Source organism: Haliotis rufescens, unplaced genomic scaffold, assembly GCF_023055435.1.
Source record: "Haliotis rufescens isolate VD_foot unplaced genomic scaffold, xgHalRufe1.0.p SCAF_4, whole genome shotgun sequence".
Classification (NCBI taxonomy): domain Eukaryota; kingdom Metazoa; phylum Mollusca; class Gastropoda; order Lepetellida; family Haliotidae; genus Haliotis; species Haliotis rufescens.
Genome location: NW_025964112.1, coordinates 21,392,574 through 21,411,657, shown reverse-complemented (window position 1 = coordinate 21,411,657; position 19,084 = coordinate 21,392,574). Strand labels below are relative to the sequence as shown.

The window sequence follows — 19,084 nt, the reverse complement described above, 5'->3', positions numbered from 1 at the left end:
TAGGACACACAACTCCATCATCTATTGCATTTTATAAATACTTACCAGAAAAAAATAAGATGTTTTATAGCATTCACCCAAATTGTATCATGTCAGAGACCTCATTTGGAAGAGATGTGAGCTTGAGGCTTTAAAAGATCAATCTGTCTGCACTGAATACTGAATAACACCTGCAAATATGAAATTTGTGTATCTCCCAAAAATTATAGAGAATGAGTTATCATCTGGCTGATGGGAAAGAGAGCCGTGAGAACAGAGTTGGCCACCCATGCAGACCCACCTTCACACCAGCCAGCATGCCCGTGGTGGACACGCTGAAGTCAAGGTAGCAGATCATCTCTGGGGTGGGGGCACGGTACACAGCAGCCAGTTTCCGCTTGGGAAGGTCATCGGTGTCCAGGAGCTTGGGCCAGGTCTTGGACTCAACAATAGCTCCTGCTTCCTGTATGACATAAACATTTACAATCATCACAAAGAGAACTATAATGTGACCTCACCCATGGTCTGCAGCTACCTGCCTATTCTGGCAGGACCCATTTCACAAACCAAACTAGAGTGTGCAATTCATAATTCAAATTACCTAATGTTCCTAGATAGTTTGACATCTGTCCATGTTTAATATGGTTGCCTACTACAGATCAGAAAGTTCCCAGTCTGAGGAAATAAACATTCATATGGCTGAAGCAAGCGAAACATGATGTACACACCTTGGACTTGAGGAGCTTGATGACGAATGTGCTTGTGAGGATGGCGACTGACTTGCTGACCTCTACAATCATCCGGACAGTGGGGAGGGTGGAGCCCACGTTCTGGGGGTGGGGTGGGCGTATCGTCACTGGCACACACCCTGGCAGAAACAGCATCAGGGTTTTACTAAATATCACCTACGTCACATACACGGCTAAATCAAAATGTTGAAACAAGATTGGTACTTGTAATCATCACACCAACAACACATTGTGATGTAGTATCACTTTATCAGAATATACGATGTTAAATGTATAGAAGGTGAACTATGTGGCCTGTTGACTCACCTACATACAGGCAACCATAGAATGCAGCTATCAGCTCTATTCCTGAAACAGACAGAAACAAAAGGTACTATTTAACTGATTACATTCAGACGTATTTGACACTTAAATTCAGTTCAGCAACTCTCAAATCACTCTGACTACAAGCATGTCAGGGCCAATATCGGCATGCATGGTAACTGAGTGTTAGTTGTTAGTGGTCAATGATCTCAGTCATCACTCTTGCACCAACCATAGTTGGTACTTATTCAGTTCTAAAATTTTTGTTTTGAAAATTATGCATGTCTCTGTGAAAGTCTGATGTTCGCATCATCTTGTCACTTTTCAAAGACACACAGATACAGATTGATGTGTTACCTGGTGGGTACATGACACACAAGACACAGACTGATGTTGTATCTAGTGGTACATGACGCAGACAGACTAATGTGTTACCTGGTGGGTACATGACACACAAGACACATACTGATGTGTAACCTGGTGGTACATGACACACAGACTGATGTGTAACCTGGTGGTACATGACACACAGACTGATGTGTAACCTGGTGGTACATGACACAGACTGATGTTTTATCTGGTGGTACATGACACACAGACTGATGTGTAACCTGGTGGTACATGACACACAGACTGATGTGTATCCTGGTGGTACATGACACACAGACTGATGTGTAACCTGGTGGTACTTGACACACAGACTAATGTATTACCTGGTGGGTACATGACACACAGACTAATGTGTAACCTGGTGGGTACATGACACACAGACTGATGTGTAACCTGGTGGTACATGACACACAGACTGATGTGTAACCTGGAGGGTACATGACACACAGACTGATGTGTAACCTGGTGGTACATGACACACAGACTGATGTGTAACCTGGTGGGTACATGACACACAGACTGATGTGTTACCTGGTGGTACTTGACACACAGACTAATGTGTAACCTGGTGGGTACATGACACACAGACTGATGTGTAACCTGGTGGTACAGGACACACAGACTATTGTGTAACCTGGTGGGTACATGACACACAGACTGATGTGTAACCTGGTGGTACATGACACACAGACTGATGTGTAACCTGGTGGTACATGACACACAGACTGATGTGTAACCTGGTGGTACATGACACACAGACTGATGTGTAACCTGGTGGTACATGACACACAGACTGATGTGTAACCTGGTGGTACAGGACACACAGACTATTGTGTAACCTGGTGGGTACATGACACACAGACTGATGTGTTACCTGGTGGGTACATGACACACAGACTGATGTGTTACCTGGTGGGTAGATGACACAAAGACCGATGTGTTACCTGGTGGGTAGATGACACAAAGACTAATGTGTTATGTAGTGGTACATGACACACAAGACACAGACTGATGTGTTACCTGGTGGTACATGACACACAGACTAATGTGTAACCTGGTGGGTACATGACACACAGACTGATGTGTTACCTGGTGGTACATGACACACAGACTGATGTGTTACCTGGTGGGTAGATGACACAAAGACTAATGTGTTATGTAGTGGTACTTGACACACAGACTGATGTGTTACCTGGTGGTACATGACACACAGACTAATGTGTTACCTGGTGGGTACATGACACACAGACTAATGTGTAACCTGGTGGGTACATGACACACAGACTGATGTGTTACCTGGTGGGTAGATGACACAAAGACCGATGTGTTACCTGATGGGTACATGACACACAGACTGATGTGTTACCTGGTGGGTAGATGACACAAAGACTGATGTGTTACCTGGTGGGTACATGACACACAAGACACAGACTAATGTGTTATGTAGTGGTACATGACACACAAGACACAGACTGATGTGTTACCTGATGGGTACATGACACACAGACTGATGTGTTACCTGGTGGGTAGATGACACAAAGACCGATGTGTTACCTGGTGGGTACATGACACACAAGACACAGACTAATGTGTTACCTGGTGGGTAGATGAGTGCCACGTGGTCGCCTGTGTTCAGCCCTCCTTTCTCCATCAGCAGACAGCCGATTCTCTCTGCACGCTTGTGTAGCTGGGAGCAGGTAACAGTTAGATGGGGCTGCATCTGAAACAACAACCATCACAAAATATAGATGGTTTGCACAACACAATTGGTGTGTCTCAATACATCATGAGCAGAAAATTGGATTTCTACAGATTATTTCTAGACTCCAAATGTTTCTTCTAGCTCGTGATGTTAGAGTCCTGCATTCTGATTGGTCTGCCAGCCGCATTATATGTTTGTAAGACAACAATCTTTGACTGATCTGCACTAGATGATCTCACTGACTCACATTGAAGTGGGTGAAGTTTAATGGTGATCGAAAATTAGGATTTGAGGACCAGTAGATGAAAGAATGCAGATAACTGATCACTGAATTCCACCATTCAACCTACTTAACACCATAGACTCAACTGATGCCACAATACTAATCGCTTAGGCTAATACAAAAAGACTTATGTCTATTTGATCAATGTCACCTGGCAGAAAGGCGATTGTGTGGAGTACACTTTTGAAATTTACAGGCATCATATCTGTTACCTACACATGTAAAAAGATACCAACCCTGGCATTGAGCATGGTGAACATGATATGGTCAGGTGTGGACTGTGATCGCCATCGGAGAATCTCTGTCAGGAACTGGTGCTGTAAAAGAGGAAACAGGGTCACATTAGGCCTTACACTGAAGCCATGTTACTTGTCACCTGAAATAGGGTCACATTGGGCCATGCACTGAAGCCATGTAACTTGTCACATACAACAAACAGGGTCACATTAGGCCTTACACTGAAGCCATGTCACTTGTCACATACAACAAACAGGGTCACATTGGGCCTTACACTGAAGCCATGTTACTTGTCACATGAAACAGGGTCACATTGTGCCATGCACTGAAGCCATGTTACTTGTCACATGAAACAGGGTCACATTAGGCCTTACACTGAAGCCATGTTACTTGTCACATGAAACAGGGTCACATTGGGCCATGCACTGAAGCCATGTCACTTGTCACATACAACAAACAGGGTCACATTGGGCCTTACACTGAATCAATGTCACTTATCACATACAAGAAACAGGGTCACATCAGGCCTTACACTGAATCAATGTCACTTGTCACATACAACAAACAGGGTCACATTGGGCCTTACACTGAATCAATGTCACTTGTCACATGCAACAAACAGGGTCACATTGGGCCTTACACTGAATCAATGTCACTTGTCACATACAACAAACAGGGTCACATTGGGCCTTACACTGAATCAATGTCACTTGTCACATACAACAAACAGGGTCACATTGGGCCTTACACTGAATCAATGTCACTTGTCACATACAACAAACAGGGTCACATTGGGCCTTACACTGAATCAATGTCACTTATCACATACAACAAACAGGGTCACACTGGGCCTTACACTGAATCAATGTCACTTGTCACATACAACAAACAGGGTCACATTGGGCCTTACACTGAAGCCATGTCACTTGTCACATACAACAAACAGGGTCACATTGGGCCTTACACTGAATCAATGTCACCTATCACATACAAGAAACAGGGTCACATCAGGCCTTACACTGAAGCCATGTCACCTGTCACATACAACAAACAGGGTCACACTGATGCCTGAAGAACAATGTCAGATGTTACAATGAGGTATTCCTATTATTGAGTCAATATCTAGGCCAGACCAATGGTAATTGTTATTGTTTTACAGATTTTGTTTTGTCTTGTTTTGTTTTGTTTTTCATTTGAAGTTTGTAGTTACTATTAAATTTGTCTGTCATGGTTACATCATATTTCAAAACATGACGCCAGTCACCTTCCTAGAAGCATCCCCATCCTCCTCTCCTATCCCGAGATCACGCCCCTGTGCCCACGCCATGCGGGCTCCCTGTACAATGTTGCCCACATGGACTGCTGATGGGGTCACATCTGAAAAGTCAGAAAATGCTGCATGAATATTGAGCACAACAAAAACAGAGGAACATCTTAATGGCAGCAGCTAGACACAATCTGACTCTAATCAACTTTCATTAGCTTTATTGATCACAAAGGATTTAGGAAACTACACAAGGAGTAGGTTGAGGATAGTGGCTATCAAGAGATACACACATCAATAGTATTCACAAGTACAGGTACACAATATACAATGGTTTTGAAAGCACAAAGGTAATGGTCAATCAGTTCCCCATTCCACAAAGCCGTCTTAGATTGATGACTGGCATATGTTTACAAGGAAGTAACAACAGACATGGTGCTATGATGGATTTGTGGAGGGAGGTCTGAGCTTAAAGATCTCCACATACCAATTTGTTGTTGAAACAATAAAGGGATAAACAATCACATCATGAAATAAATCTAGTAAACGTCAGTTAAATAAGTTATACATTGATTTCTGGCAAAAAAGTTGAAGAAATTGAACTTATTACATTCAATAGTTCAGAATATTTTCATTTAATTGATCATTTTGTACAAGCAATGTTAACTAGATCTAGTTGTGGCTACACATTTGGAGGCAGTTTGGCGTGTAGAGAATGTGCAAGTGCTATATCCACGCCCTGCAACATAACATCAAGAGCAACTGCATTGTGACATGTCATCGGACATCGACAACAAGCGACATCGACATCACCATTTTCAAAAGGTGACATCAACGTCAACAGTGGCTTCATCTTCAGGGTTAATTGTCAGTGATGTGAGGATAGACAGAGAAATCAGCCTCATGGATAGATTAAGAACAACAGCATCAAGTCTGGGCAGAATGAAATCAGAATTATCAAAAGGTGATACTGACAAACAGGATTATCAAAAAGGGATATCGACATCAGAATTATCAAAAGGTGATATCGACATCTGAATTATCGATAGGCGACATCGACGTCAGGATTAACTATAGTCTCACCACTGTGAAATGGAAGGTCAGCCGGGCTGGCGTCAAATGCTACCAGAGAAAATGTGAGCAAAGAATTAGCAAAGGAAATGAGGTGAGCCATTGAGATGAAACACACACAAGCAAACATCTATGCTCATATCATCAGCATGCAGTTATGTATAAGCTTCAAATTGACATTCTGCAATCAACAATGCTTTATGAAATTAACAAAAGGGCATGACATCACTTTACCATTTATTCCTTAAAATACTACCAAGAAGACTATTCTTATATTATCATTACTGACATGTATGACAATATTATATCTTATGGTCTAACAATCTATCTGGAAAGTGGAAAGATCTAAAAAGTGGGAAAATGAAAAAAGATAGGAAAATATATATTATTATCTAGGTTTGTAGAAAACAAGAGAGGATAGGGCTGTGGATATATTACCCTTGTGACCATGACTGAGATTACTAGATTACTGAGGGTGGATTAGCAGGTCAGGGTTTTGCAAAGCCATCAAACAACATCGCATTCTATACAAACTATACACAACAAAGACTGGACTCAGAACAGGGATTTGCTATCATGCAAAATGCGGCAAGTCAATTTTAATTTACCTCCTCTGTCAATCAGACTTTTCAGGTCATTAATAACTAGATATAAAGATTAATTGTTGTCAAAAACGTATGTCATAATTCTTTTCAAAATACCTTCCACCCAATATATCAAAATATAGTTTGTACTTATGTCCCAGGCTTAAAATTATATATGTGTATTCAAATTGCCCCAGAGCATATTTCTAAACATATCACACAAATATGCATTAAAATCAATCAAAATTGCAGTTACAAATCAAAATAATGAAAACTGCTAACTAGCTGACATTCTTAATTCAGTTTGAAGTACCAACACAGCCCTTTAAAGTGCAACTAGTTCAGCATTTAGAGAATGTTGCATACAGTAGAAAACTTGAAAAAGCAGAATTTACTGTTAGGAAGAAACTACACTGTATCAGTTCTAAGCAAGTTTCCCAAGGCACTGTTGGTATTTCAGGTTAACCTTGCAACAAAAATAGGGACTGATGAAACGGAATGTATCACATGCAAAAACCACAGCTACCACATAGGCCACCTTTAAGAAATAGATTCCAAGTGTATGTACATCCATTTGACAGCTCGGACAGATGATCATTATATGTAGATTTCACCTTGTGACAATTACAAATCTAGACTGGTGAACTTTACATTATTTTACTAAATAAAATTAACATGAAAAACAGATATACCTATATTTTTCATACCTTCATATACGCTGACAATTTTAAAATAAAAGTTAATTTCTTTTATATAGATTCCTGAGAAGATTCTGTGCAGGCATCATATGACTGATCATGATAAATGTGAAACTGAATAAGGAATAATATGAGGAATAAATATGGCATTACATTCAAATGAGTAGTCAAACAGTAAGCTGTCAAGTGGACTTTCTCGATTTTCAGATCATGATACTCTTGTCACTCATCACTGAGAAAAACAACTCAATATAAAACTTTCAGATATAGTTTTTCTTCTTCTCAGAGGTGTCCTGTGCAGAGTGAGTATTGGTAAGAAAATTGGGAATTGTCACACCTTGCATACCTGGGTGGAACTCCCGAGGTTTGGGTAGGTTCGTCACGCAGGTATGAGGGCACATCAACACATTGGCTGGGTGCAACGAGCCCTCCAGGAACTTCTTCTTGGTTTCGTATAGGTGGATTCCTCCCAGCGGTGTCTGTAAAGCAGAGATAAACTGATTGAGATGACTTCAATCTCAGAGTAGAAATTTACTGAATATCAATCATGAAATAACAGTTTGGTTGTTGTTGTACATGCATGCATCCATCCACCCATCCATACATACATCAATACAAACACACATTACATGCAGTGGAGTTTGGCTATTGAAACGCTGCTTCAAAACTTTTTCATCATTTCATACATATTTGATTGGACATATTAGCAATGGCAGTAGTCTAAAATATGGACCAACCTGAAACTCTGGTACAATTAGAACAATGATGAAATGGTTCCCTAGTTAAAAACATCTTTATGCAAAGGGAGATAACTCGTGACATCAGCACTTTACAAGTAATATAAAACCTTAAACAATCTAACTTCTTGGCTGTTATGTAGGGGAAATGACAAACTGCTGTAATATACAAGTGCTGCAATTTGGTCAAACTTGTATGCAATGCTAGAAACTCAATAGTTCTATACAGCAGGAAACTCATGTAGCCATGACTACCAAGGTCGGATGTATTCACAGTGAGAATTGGCCTTGTTGCCAATACAGTACTATTCATCATTGTGAACACAAAATCCTAATTTCATCAGCACCAGTCTTTGCCAAAACCTTCGGAGTCAACCAACCCCAACATGTCTCATGACAATATTTTAAGTACATTCAGTGTTACTATAAGGGCTATTATTAGCTCTGTTTATCCGACTGAAAGAAACTCTAGTAGACCCGGCTTCAACTAGAGGCCTAAATCACAGATAGTACCAGGTATAATGAGTCACTACACGTGTAAGTAAGCAAGTGCCCGAGCTCCTCCATCAATACTGACTCACCTTTGGCAGATAGTTGGGTGGGACAAGTGCCAGACAGTAGACGCCGACCTGGTGGATGCTGTCCACAGCCTGGAGGACTCGACTCATCCACTGGAAGCTCTGCAACAGATATACACTACATACAGCAGCAGGAATCACACAGTGTTGCAGTACTCTGCCTATAGCATAACCACCGGAAATAATCAAGGCCTGGCTACCAGAATCCTAACTGGAAAATGACTATCAGAAAGTAGGACACATCTTTGACAGGACTCTGACCCAGGGAAATTCTCAGATCACATTTCCTATTAATGGTTTATCCTAGTTCGGCATGTGTGTGTAAGTGTGTGTGTGGAGGGGTAGAGAGGGGAGGAAGGGAGGCCAGCCCCTGTAGATAGCTGGAGATAGCTCAACCGACACAACTATATAGCAAACACATCATTGGGATCAAACCACAGGCTTGTGGTATCAATGCATCAGCTACATATATATAATAACCTCAAATTATTATTTTTGTTTTGTTTATTAATTTTAGCCACAGAACACAAACATTTACACATAGACAGAGTTAAATACAACTGTTCAATATTTCAGTACATTAAAGTTACTCAAGTTCTAGTTAAGTTTCCAAACACAGGTTGTGTAGTACAACTGAGTGACGTGGGGTTAATGCCAGACAGAACAATAGTTGTATATATAGTGTGTCAGCTATAAACAAAAAGACTAAAGTTGACGACTTTGCTGCAAACCACAAGTATGAGCAAGAAGGAGGCAGATCATAATCTGGGGGAATCTAGCATTTGAACTCATGATTCATGGATCCTGGCATCACTAATGAATGGACCCAAGCACACAGAATTGAAGTGCCCCATACTGCCAACCCCTGATTGTCCATGACAGGTGTCAGGTCCTACCTCCTCCTCTGTGCAGTCTGGCCTCTGCTCTGCTATGATCACGATCCTCTCATCCTTCAATACACTGATAGAGAACACCGCAATCCTGAAACAGGTTTCAACATGCATATTAGGGAATTGTGAGTGAGTGAGTGAGTGAGTTGGGTTTAGCAACGCTTTTCAGGTCTCAGACGTTTATCACTTTGGTGAAACCCATGAGCACGGGTATGGTGCTGACAAACCTAGACACATAATCGGGGTGAACCGGGATTCGAACCCACATTCATAGGTTTCTGACACAAAGGGACACAACTCAGCAAAGCGAATTGCGGTGCCTTAGACGACAGGGCCAACCGTGCCCCTATATTAGGAAATATTTTTTGCTTTAGTTTCATGTTTTCCATAACCAAAACTATCAAATGTCCACTGCCAACCCACCAAAACAGAAAATTAAATCATTAAATTCCTATCAACTAAAAGTTGAAAGCTCATAGCCTCAGAAACAAACTGATTAAGAAAACAAGCAATAATCATTAGCTATGTCCCTTTTCAAGGGAGATGACATCTACTCCTACACTATTACAAAACACTGAAAGGAACCAGCAAATCACAAGGTAAGACTGGTATATCTACATATGGGATTTGAACACTAAGGCTACAAAACATACACAAATGTTTGTTATAGACAGTTATCAGGCATGTGATAATGGCATGAACTTTACAATTTGTAAGATGAGTTTCATCCAGCTAACTGGGAGATATGTTCCTACCTGCCCCTGTAGATGAACTTCATAGGTTCCACAGCTAACACAGTAGCTATGATGTCGTCAGTGTTGTGTCGTCTAGTTGCTATCTGCATCAGTCCCTCCTTGCTGCCACACACAAACACAAGCCCGCCCTGGAAAACACACAGCAGCAGTATGTACAGGGTAGTCACACCAGTGTCTCAATGCCATACTTCAAGTCTCTACCAGGTATTCTATCCAAGCAAGGACTGTGTACCCAGATGGATTAAAATCCAGTCTTAGTTGCCAGTAAAAACAAACAGAGTGACTGACATCGGGCATAACCCTAACACAGATGTCGTGTTAACCTAATACTTGCAGAAAGTGACAGGTCGAAGACATTTACTACTTTCACTATTCTGTCACATCCTCTGAATGTTTGGTGACTGGTTAATGCTGATCAAACACTTATCAAACCACATACGTATTTCTGTCCCATCTTTTGTGGGTTCTGTTTCTACAGACTGGTTCAAGACAAGTTTAAAAGGAATGTGCAAAGACAGCATTACTTACTGGTCCAAGGAATCCAATGAGCCCTGTCCTCACATACATCTTGTCTGCAGCCAGTCGGCCATCACTGTGCAGGGGCTGAACCTAAAAGTACACCATCACATCAAACATCTGCTTCATCCAGACCAAGATAACTTGCATTACGATGTTTCATTTTCAAACACTCAAAGAAACTTTGTCTTAAGTATGGATAGAAATTTAGTAAAATCTAAATATTTTTTACATTTGTATACTTATCCTGCATTACTCCGTATTGCATTTACTGCTATGTTTGACAGAGAGACGAACTGTGTGAGATCCAGCTGCTGAAGAAAGTTGTCCCAACCAGCCCAGGAGGCAGCGCCCTCTCACAGTCGGCACGTGACCCGGAAGTCATGACGTCACACCAAAAGACATAACTGCTTTAAACATAACATCTGAAACTTCGTGGGGAGGTAGCGTAGCGAAAGGGAGGGCACTTAGACTTCGTAATGCAGGATAAGTATACAAATGTAAAAAATATTTAGATTTTACTAAATTTTTTAACTTATCCTGCATTACTCCGTATTGCATCTTTATCAGACGGCTTGGCCGGTGGGCATACTTGCAGATGTGAACCATATTAAACCCTCGTCAAGGTCCGATGAATCCGCACCGCATACAAGTGATGACCGGAACATCTACGACCATTCCTGTCTTCAGGAAACAAGAGTCGATGCAAAAACGAAACGCCCGAATAGGTAACCGAAATACAATGAGGCGTGTAGCCAAAATATATAACTTACCGAAGAGCGAAAGCGAAACGCAGTAGAACCTAGAGCTAATCTGAGGTGATAAACACCAGAGAGTTCGACGGGCCCCGCTCGGGGAATCGAAGAATCAGCGGTGTCGGCGGCAAAATCTACGACCAATCCCAACAGCGAATGCGAAACGCAGGAGAGCCCTCTAGGCTGGAGGCAAGGAACACCGGTGAGGTCGACGGGCACCGCTCAGGTACCAGAGAAGCGGCGTTGGCGTCGGCGCCGGTGTCCACATCTACTACCATTCCTGTCGTCAGGAAACGAGAGTTGATGCAAAAAGTAAAACCCGGATAGGTGACAGCAATAGAATGAGTCGGGTAACCCAAAACTAAAACTGACCTAAGAGCGAATGCGGAACGCAAGAGAGCCGTCTCGTCTGGGGTGATAAACACCAGAAAGGTCGACGGGCCCCGCTCAGGGTATCGGAGAATCAGTGGCGTCGGAGATAGATGACCTGTTGGGCTACAACCAGGGACCAAAACTGTGAACGCCGGCGACAACTTTCAAGGCTACATCACGGAAGTAGTGGTTGGTGAAGGCGGTGTCCGATCGCCACGAACAGGCTTCCCTGAACGACGGGATGGAACAGTATACCGTGAAGGACCAGTGTAAATACGATCGCCCTGATCTCATTTTATTTCAGGTAATAGCCTTTGGGGGGAGGGTCCAATCCGGCGGCTCATACGCTTTAAGGATGACCGCCCGGAGCCACAGGGAAAAGTATTCCGGCTGACCAACGACAGCGACGAAGGGGAGACCGGCAGAAAAAGGTGTTTCCTAGACTTGCGGCAGTCTTTAGATCGTAGAATAACCTTCAGTGCCCTTACTGGGCATAATGACGCTCATCCTCATCCTCGGCACCCACACTGGACGAGGGGGGAGGGGACAAGGAATGATCTATCAGGCTGTCCTGGGAGTTGAGTCTTTACGCTGACGTCCCAGTACGGTCCAGGATGAACGCGGCGCCCTGGGTACCGCATTCGAACCGGGCATGGGAGACGTCGAGGGCGTGCTGTACATGGACTCGAGCGGCAGTAGTCAAAACCAGTAGAAACACCCGTCTTCTACTTAAGGTCGAAGAAGGAAGACGAGGGGAGTGGTTCGAAGGGCATTGAAGACCACATTCAGATCCAACGCAGGCGGTCCGAACTTGGTCTTCAGGTCTTCAAGACTGAACGAGCGCAGCCAGGCCCGTAGGTCGGGAATTTTCGTCTTTCTCCGATCGTCCGGGATGGCCAGAAAGGAGTAGATGGCGACCAGGTATGTGGGGGTGGTAAGCCCTTCAACCGATGGGTGCTACACAAGTACAGAAGGAACTGATCCAGGATCTGCGGTGACGCTGTCATCGGATCCTGGTGTTTGTCAGAACAAAATGCCTGGAACAAGCATCATTTATCAGCATACAGTCCCCCTGTAGATGGACGGTGGGCTGAAGCAATAGCCTTGGTCGCTCTAGCCGAATAGCCCTTGGCTTTCTGCATGTGTGTCAGGCGTGCAGACGATAACATGCGGGTATGAGGGTGTGGCAACAGACCGTGTGGATGGAGCAGAAGGTTGGACCACACCGGAAGTTCCAGGGGTTGTCTCTGGCTATGTTTCGGAGGTCGATAACCCAACTTCTGGCTGACCAATAAGGCGAGACCAAAGTCAATGGCAGGTGTCGAGTGGCCTGGATCTCTGAAGAACCGTGGGAGGGAGAACCGGAGTCGGAAAAGCGTACGCGCGTAATCCTTCTCAGGAACGATGGAAGGCTTCGACTGCCACAGCGGTCGTATCCGGCACAGGTGGAATGGAAGACGACAGCTGGCCACATTCAGATATGAGGCAAACAGATCTAGGGTTGGGGTGTCGACCGTTTCACATAGTCTGGCCCGAGGCGCCGGAGAGCGTGAGGCGTCGGAGAGCTTGAGGCGCCTGGAACGCCGAAGATGGTGATTCTCGGGGGCGCCGGTCGAGTTTGTGGCGCCGGGAGAGGGGCGAGAACTCTGGGTCCGCAAACACCACACTACGGTGACGTCGTCAGTGGACACGATCAACAGGGCGTGACCGAGAATGCACTATCAGCAAGTGCCGTCCTGGATAAGCATTTATCTCGAGGCTGTTGCTGTGCCAATGGTGTTGATCTCTGGATCACAGGTGGTCACAATGTGGGCTGGCGTGGGCCACTAGCCACTGACAAGGTGGCAGGGGAGGTCGTCAGCAACAGGGGTCTGCGATTGCGTACCGTCGGTACGATTCGGAAAAAGGTGTGATCGCCTTCGAGCCAACCTCAAGTAGACGAAGTAAACCAGCTTCACAATCGACCGCCGGGGCATCGACGTAACCGGGTAGTAGGAAGTCGAGGCAATATGGCCATTGCACGAAGTAATGAGATCGTTTTCATCCCTGAAGCGGCGTATAAGTACTCCTGTTCTTATATCGAGGTGACGATGGAGGACGACAACACGATACGAGGCAGGTATGCAACAGGGGTCAGTGGGACGGCCGAGGGACTTTAAGTATCAAATCGACACTGTGTCCGGTAGTCAAGGCGGAAGATAGGAAGGTGTCGTAGTCGAAAAGATCAAACCAGACGAAGGAAGGCGATCTTTTCCATCCCTTGAACGCCTATAGGCGCTATCGTTCTTATAGCGAAGGGTTGATGAAACAAGGTTCCTCGTGACAGCCGTGTTGGTAGAGGAGGTCTATTGTTTCCAACATCCGTGCATGGATGGACTGCGACAGGCGCCTGGTTGAGTGGTATCACCAAGCGTACAGGTAGACATGGAAACCAATCTGTAGAAATACATGGCACCCCTTGCCATGGTAAGTTGACCTAAATCCGGTCGGAGTTGTTGACAGTCCGAGTACTTGACACGTGACATGTAAATCACTCTGCGCAGTAGCCGAGAAAACCGCCTTGGAGTCGGAACTGAGGTGTAAACTCCACACACAGACAATCCTCAATGAACTGTGTGAGAGACGATCAAGTGGTGTACCCGAGTTTTGCGATAAAACACGGAACCCCATGGGCGTCGTGGAAAACCCGGGGAGCGCCGAGGAAGAGTCTCTCTCAGGAACGCTGGCGCTAGGGTAGGGTAGAACAGCGTTGATGTCTGCGATGTCGACGAAGTAAACTCTTTGTAAGTGGATGTCGTCGTCGAATCTGATACAGACGCTGTTCACATGACGCTCTGTTTTGATGGAAACCTGCAGGTCATCTCTCCGGAATCATAGCGCTTTAAACGACAGGATTATGGATAACGTCTCAGTGGGCAAGTTGAATCAGACCAACTGTCTATTGGTTGAAATGATTCCACCCAGGAAGTAGAACGATAGTCACGATCCCGAAGACCGACGGGAGAGTAGCGACAGGAGCGGCGACAGTTGTTTCACCATGCTTCTCCGTGTGACGAGTTATGAGACGGCAGCAAGAGAAGAGGGCAGTGGCGCCGGGGAGGCGATTGCCGATGGTGCCCCTTAAGCCGCAGTAGAAGATCAGATGGTCGGCTCATTGATCTGAGCTTGATAAAGCTTGTTGATCTGAAGCTTGTTGAGCGCCAAAGACATCAGAGGATGCGGAGGCGCCGGAGCGCGGAGACATCAGAGGCGCCGAGTCATCAGCTTGTCATGAAGCTTGTTGAGCGCCGAGACATCAGCGGCGCCGAGTCATCAGAGGCGCCGGGAGCGCCGAGACATCGGAGGCGCCGAGTCATCAGAGGCGCCGGAGGCGCCGTGTCATCAGAGGCGCCGGAGGCGCCGGGAGCGCCGGGAGCGCCGTGTCATCAGAGGCGCCGGAGGCGCCGCGTCATCAGAGGCGCCGGGAGCGCCGAGACATCGGAGGCGCCGAGTCATCAGAGGCGCCGGAGGCGCCGTGTCATCAGAGGCGCCACGTCATCAGAGGCGCCGGGAGCGCCGAGACATCGGAGGCGCCGAGTCATCAAAGGGCCGGAGGCGCCGCGTCATCAGAGGCGCCGGAGGCGCCTGAGGCGCCGAGTCATCGGAGGCGCCGGGGGCGCCGGAGACATCAGCGTTGACGGTGTTGGAGACCGTGAACGGTCGTATGTCGTGCCAGGGGAGGCAGACTCTACGTTGGGAGCGCTGGAGCCGCCGGTGGAGTAGGAGACCGTGAACGGTCGTATGTCGTGCCATGGGAGGCAGACTCTACGTTGGGAGCGCTGGAGCCGCCAGTGGAGTAGGAGACCGTGAACGGTCGTATGTCGTGCCATGGGAGGCAGACTCTACGTTGGGAGCCGCCGTGAAGCTCCGCTGAGCGCTGCTGCCGTCAACGTAGGTGGGGGTCGACGAGCACGTTGAGCGAGGTGTGTCCTGGATACTCGCATGAGCTGAAGGATCACAGCGACGAATGACTGCAACATCGGCACTGCCTTGTGAAAGTACAGGGCGTCGTACAATCACGGCAGAAAGGGGCGGCCCCGACCAGATTTGTTCCCGCGGAAACAAGTGCAGCAAGGCAGAAAATCTGGAATTTAAGCAAAACATAACTAAGTGGCAAAGCCACAAAGTGCGGGAAGCATAATGTGTGGCCAATCACAAAGTATGGGAAGCATAAAGTAACTCAAAAACAGTATATTTTATTAAAGTTTATGAGATAAACAAGTACGCTAAAAGGGAGTGAAAAGGCAAAGCCTTAAGCAAACACGTAACCATGTGGCAAAACCACAGAGTACGGGAGACATAATGTAACTCATAAACTTCGTATTATATTGAAGTTTATGAGAAGAAACAATTACGCTGAGAGGTAGCGAAAAGGCAAGGCTTTAAGCACACCAAAACAACATACATAAATGTAATGTATTACCCAAGCCAAAGAGAGAATTCAAAACGCAGAACACGACATTACGTGGCCACGTGGTGAATGGCCAAAATGGCGGGAAAGAAAACAAAATGGCGGGAACAACATTGCGCCCGTAAATTACTGTGACGTGAGCCACAGACGAGCGATAAACGTTACAATTTACGAATGGGAAGACCCTAAGGTCACGGCCCATAACAGGTAACAATGTAGCAGCATATAATGAATGTAGAAACACGCAAAATATAAAAAACAAATAATAAGCTTTAATTTCCACAAGGGATACAAAGTACGTCCGTCCGTGGAGGTGACAAAGCAGTTATGTCTTTTGGTGTGACGTCATGACTTCCGGGTCACGTGCCGACTGTGAGAGGGCGCTGCCTCCTGGGCTGGTTGGGACAACTTTCTTCAGCAGCTGGATCTCACACAGTTCGTCTCTCTGTCAAACATAGCAGTAAATGCAATACGGAGTAATGCAGGATAAGTTAAAAAATATATATTATTGACACCCAAATTGAGATGACCATCGTCAATGCTTAACGAATCTGTATACACACCATTCCTCCATCATCCATAAATACAAATGACTTCTTTGAGGTTTAGTTTCCATGTTTAGTGAGTGGGATACCCACAAGTACTGATTGCTGTCATCTACTCTGCTGTTTGCTTCAATATGAGGCAATGGTAAGGTTGACACAAGGTTTGCAACAGTTGGGGTAAATCTACTTCCATGGCCTCATTCAACACCTGGCTATAATAGACATGTGTCATCACTATTAAACCCCATGTGTGTCCCAGTACCTGGAATGTTGCAGTGCTGAGTCCCTGAAGTCCCCAGTATGCCGCCCCTGTGTAGCCGGAGCACACACACAGCTCCCCAACCTCGTCCGTCTTACACAGGTAGGGGGCACCCTCCAACCGAATCACCACCATCACAGCTACAACAGAAACAGGTGTGTGTGTCTATGTACATTTAGCTTCCATATCTGATCAATCAGCAATAATAACTGTCAAAATTTTTGTGATTGTAATATCTAAAAAATATCACTTTCAAAAGAACATGACAATATACAAAATACGTAACAGTGTAAAGTTTCATATCAAAGGAGATGATTTTGTCAGGACAAAACACATATGATGAACAATAGCCTTTCATTCATTACATTCTTAATAGCAGAACATAAAACGCTTCCAAAACATATGGTTAGGGTATTTGTATATCTGCGTTCAGACATATAATGAATCACTGAAAAAAGGTTTTCCTGTTTCCCCGCTGGACGTACCCCCTGGCATGACCTGTCCACAGTCCTGTAGTGTCAGTGATGTGAGACTGTTCTCACTGTCAACTCGCACCACCCCGAAACTGAGCCCCTGCATGGAGAGGATGCCCCGCCCTGTAGCACTGCTGCTGGTTCTCCCCGGCCTATAGGGTGAGAGGGTAATACATCATCACAGATAAACAGATGACACAAGGTCCTTAATCAGCATCAGTATCTTCAAATTCTTAACAATTGCATCATTTCACATCCAGACTTTTAGTTCTTTGGTGCTAGTACAAGGCGACAAGTTGAGACAGAAACAAAGCAGGTTGTACTTTACAGTTCTAATCCTTCATCAGCAGTAAATACTGTAATCATGGAAGTGTCTCCCCTAGCTTAAAATGCAGCATGAAATTAATGTGAGTAGCCCTGCCTTTGAACTATAAAAACAAATGAACTACTGTTCAATTACATTGTTTATTGTGAGCTGTGTTATATAGATGTCTGTCAATGTTTCCGCCCATGTGCAGTGACCCTGGCTTGACAATATACCCCAATACATATAAAAATACATCACTTTATTAATGCGAGCAAGGGACACTCCAGACATGTATACAGTAAGGTTTCTTTCTGCAGCACCAGGAAACAGCTCCTACCTGCGGACTGAGACGGTGAGCGCTTCTGAGGAACTAGCACACGGACAGATGGCATCGGCCTTCAAGCCTTTGGCCTGGAAAGCACTTAGGAATGAATCACAGGATGTTAAAGACCCTGCAACAAACAAAAGATCATTTAGTAAACATTAAAACTGCCTCCATGAAGTCTGTGTCGATCTTATTTCAGCCATGTTTGAATTTCAGGTAGTTAACAAAAATAGGCTTAGTAAACAAGTTGTAAATAAGTGTATAAAATAATTCAATTAAAAGCAGCTTATATAGTTGTCAAAACATATTTTACAGTTGACCTACCAATTATGCCTGACAATTATAATTTGTGACATTAACTTGACTGTCTTTCTGTTTCTTAGAATCTGTTACTTCTGCTACTTAGTATCTGTTACTTCTGTTACTTAGAGAATGATACTTCTGTTACTTAGAGACAGTTACTTCTGTTACTTAGATTTTTATTATGTATAAGCTGCATCATTATATTGACGAAATATTGCAGACGTGATGAGAAATCTTAATTCACACTTCCGTAAAAATGGTCACAATAAATATGACTGATTAAAGAAGAACACATTTGGCAACTGTAGGATGATGGAAAGACTACCAATATACTTACAGGGGTTAGCACCGTCAGCCACTAGGAGCATTCGTAACGAGGTAAAGCTGATGTCTTTGTGGTCCTTCTGCGCCAACAACCCCCAGTGCATGTCTCGAGACTTTACCACCGCCACACATGCTGCAACAACAAACATGTCCGTCAGCTGTAGCTGGTGCACCATTCAGAGCCATCAACCATCTCTCACTATATCCATGGCAGGGCAGCAACCTTTTCACTCCA

The 19,084-nt window shown here is 44.7% G+C and overlaps 1 protein-coding gene across 7 annotated transcripts in view; it reads right to left on the bottom strand.

The window, feature by feature from the left end:
- Positions 1 to 19,084, bottom strand: part of LOC124132153 (disco-interacting protein 2-like) — a 100,688-nt gene that overhangs the window by 16,172 nt on the left and 65,432 nt on the right. For 2 of the 7 annotated variants that reach the window (XM_046495876.2, XM_046495883.2), the window contains 16 exons: positions 18,863 to 18,982; positions 18,235 to 18,349; positions 17,603 to 17,742; positions 17,121 to 17,257; positions 10,749 to 10,829; positions 10,221 to 10,348; positions 9,472 to 9,556; positions 8,579 to 8,677; positions 7,598 to 7,739; positions 5,991 to 6,029; positions 4,908 to 5,020; positions 3,643 to 3,723; positions 3,018 to 3,141; positions 1,035 to 1,076; positions 708 to 847; positions 281 to 442 (listed from right to left, as the gene is read on the bottom strand). In XM_046495876.2, coding sequence (XP_046351832.1) covers positions 281 to 442; positions 708 to 847; positions 1,035 to 1,076; positions 3,018 to 3,141; positions 3,643 to 3,723; positions 4,908 to 5,020; positions 5,991 to 6,029; positions 7,598 to 7,739; positions 8,579 to 8,677; positions 9,472 to 9,556; positions 10,221 to 10,348; positions 10,749 to 10,829; positions 17,121 to 17,257; positions 17,603 to 17,742; positions 18,235 to 18,349; positions 18,863 to 18,982 — 1,748 coding nt within the window. Of the gene's footprint in view, positions 1 to 280; positions 443 to 707; positions 848 to 1,034; positions 1,077 to 3,017; positions 3,142 to 3,642; positions 3,724 to 4,907; positions 5,021 to 5,990; positions 6,030 to 6,586; positions 6,623 to 7,597; positions 7,740 to 8,578; positions 8,678 to 9,471; positions 9,557 to 10,220; positions 10,349 to 10,748; positions 10,830 to 17,120; positions 17,258 to 17,602; positions 17,743 to 18,234; positions 18,350 to 18,862; positions 18,983 to 19,084 lie in introns of all 7 variants that reach the window. The other 5 variants (XM_046495877.2, XM_046495880.2, XM_046495878.2 and 2 more) reach the window with 5 other exon arrangements.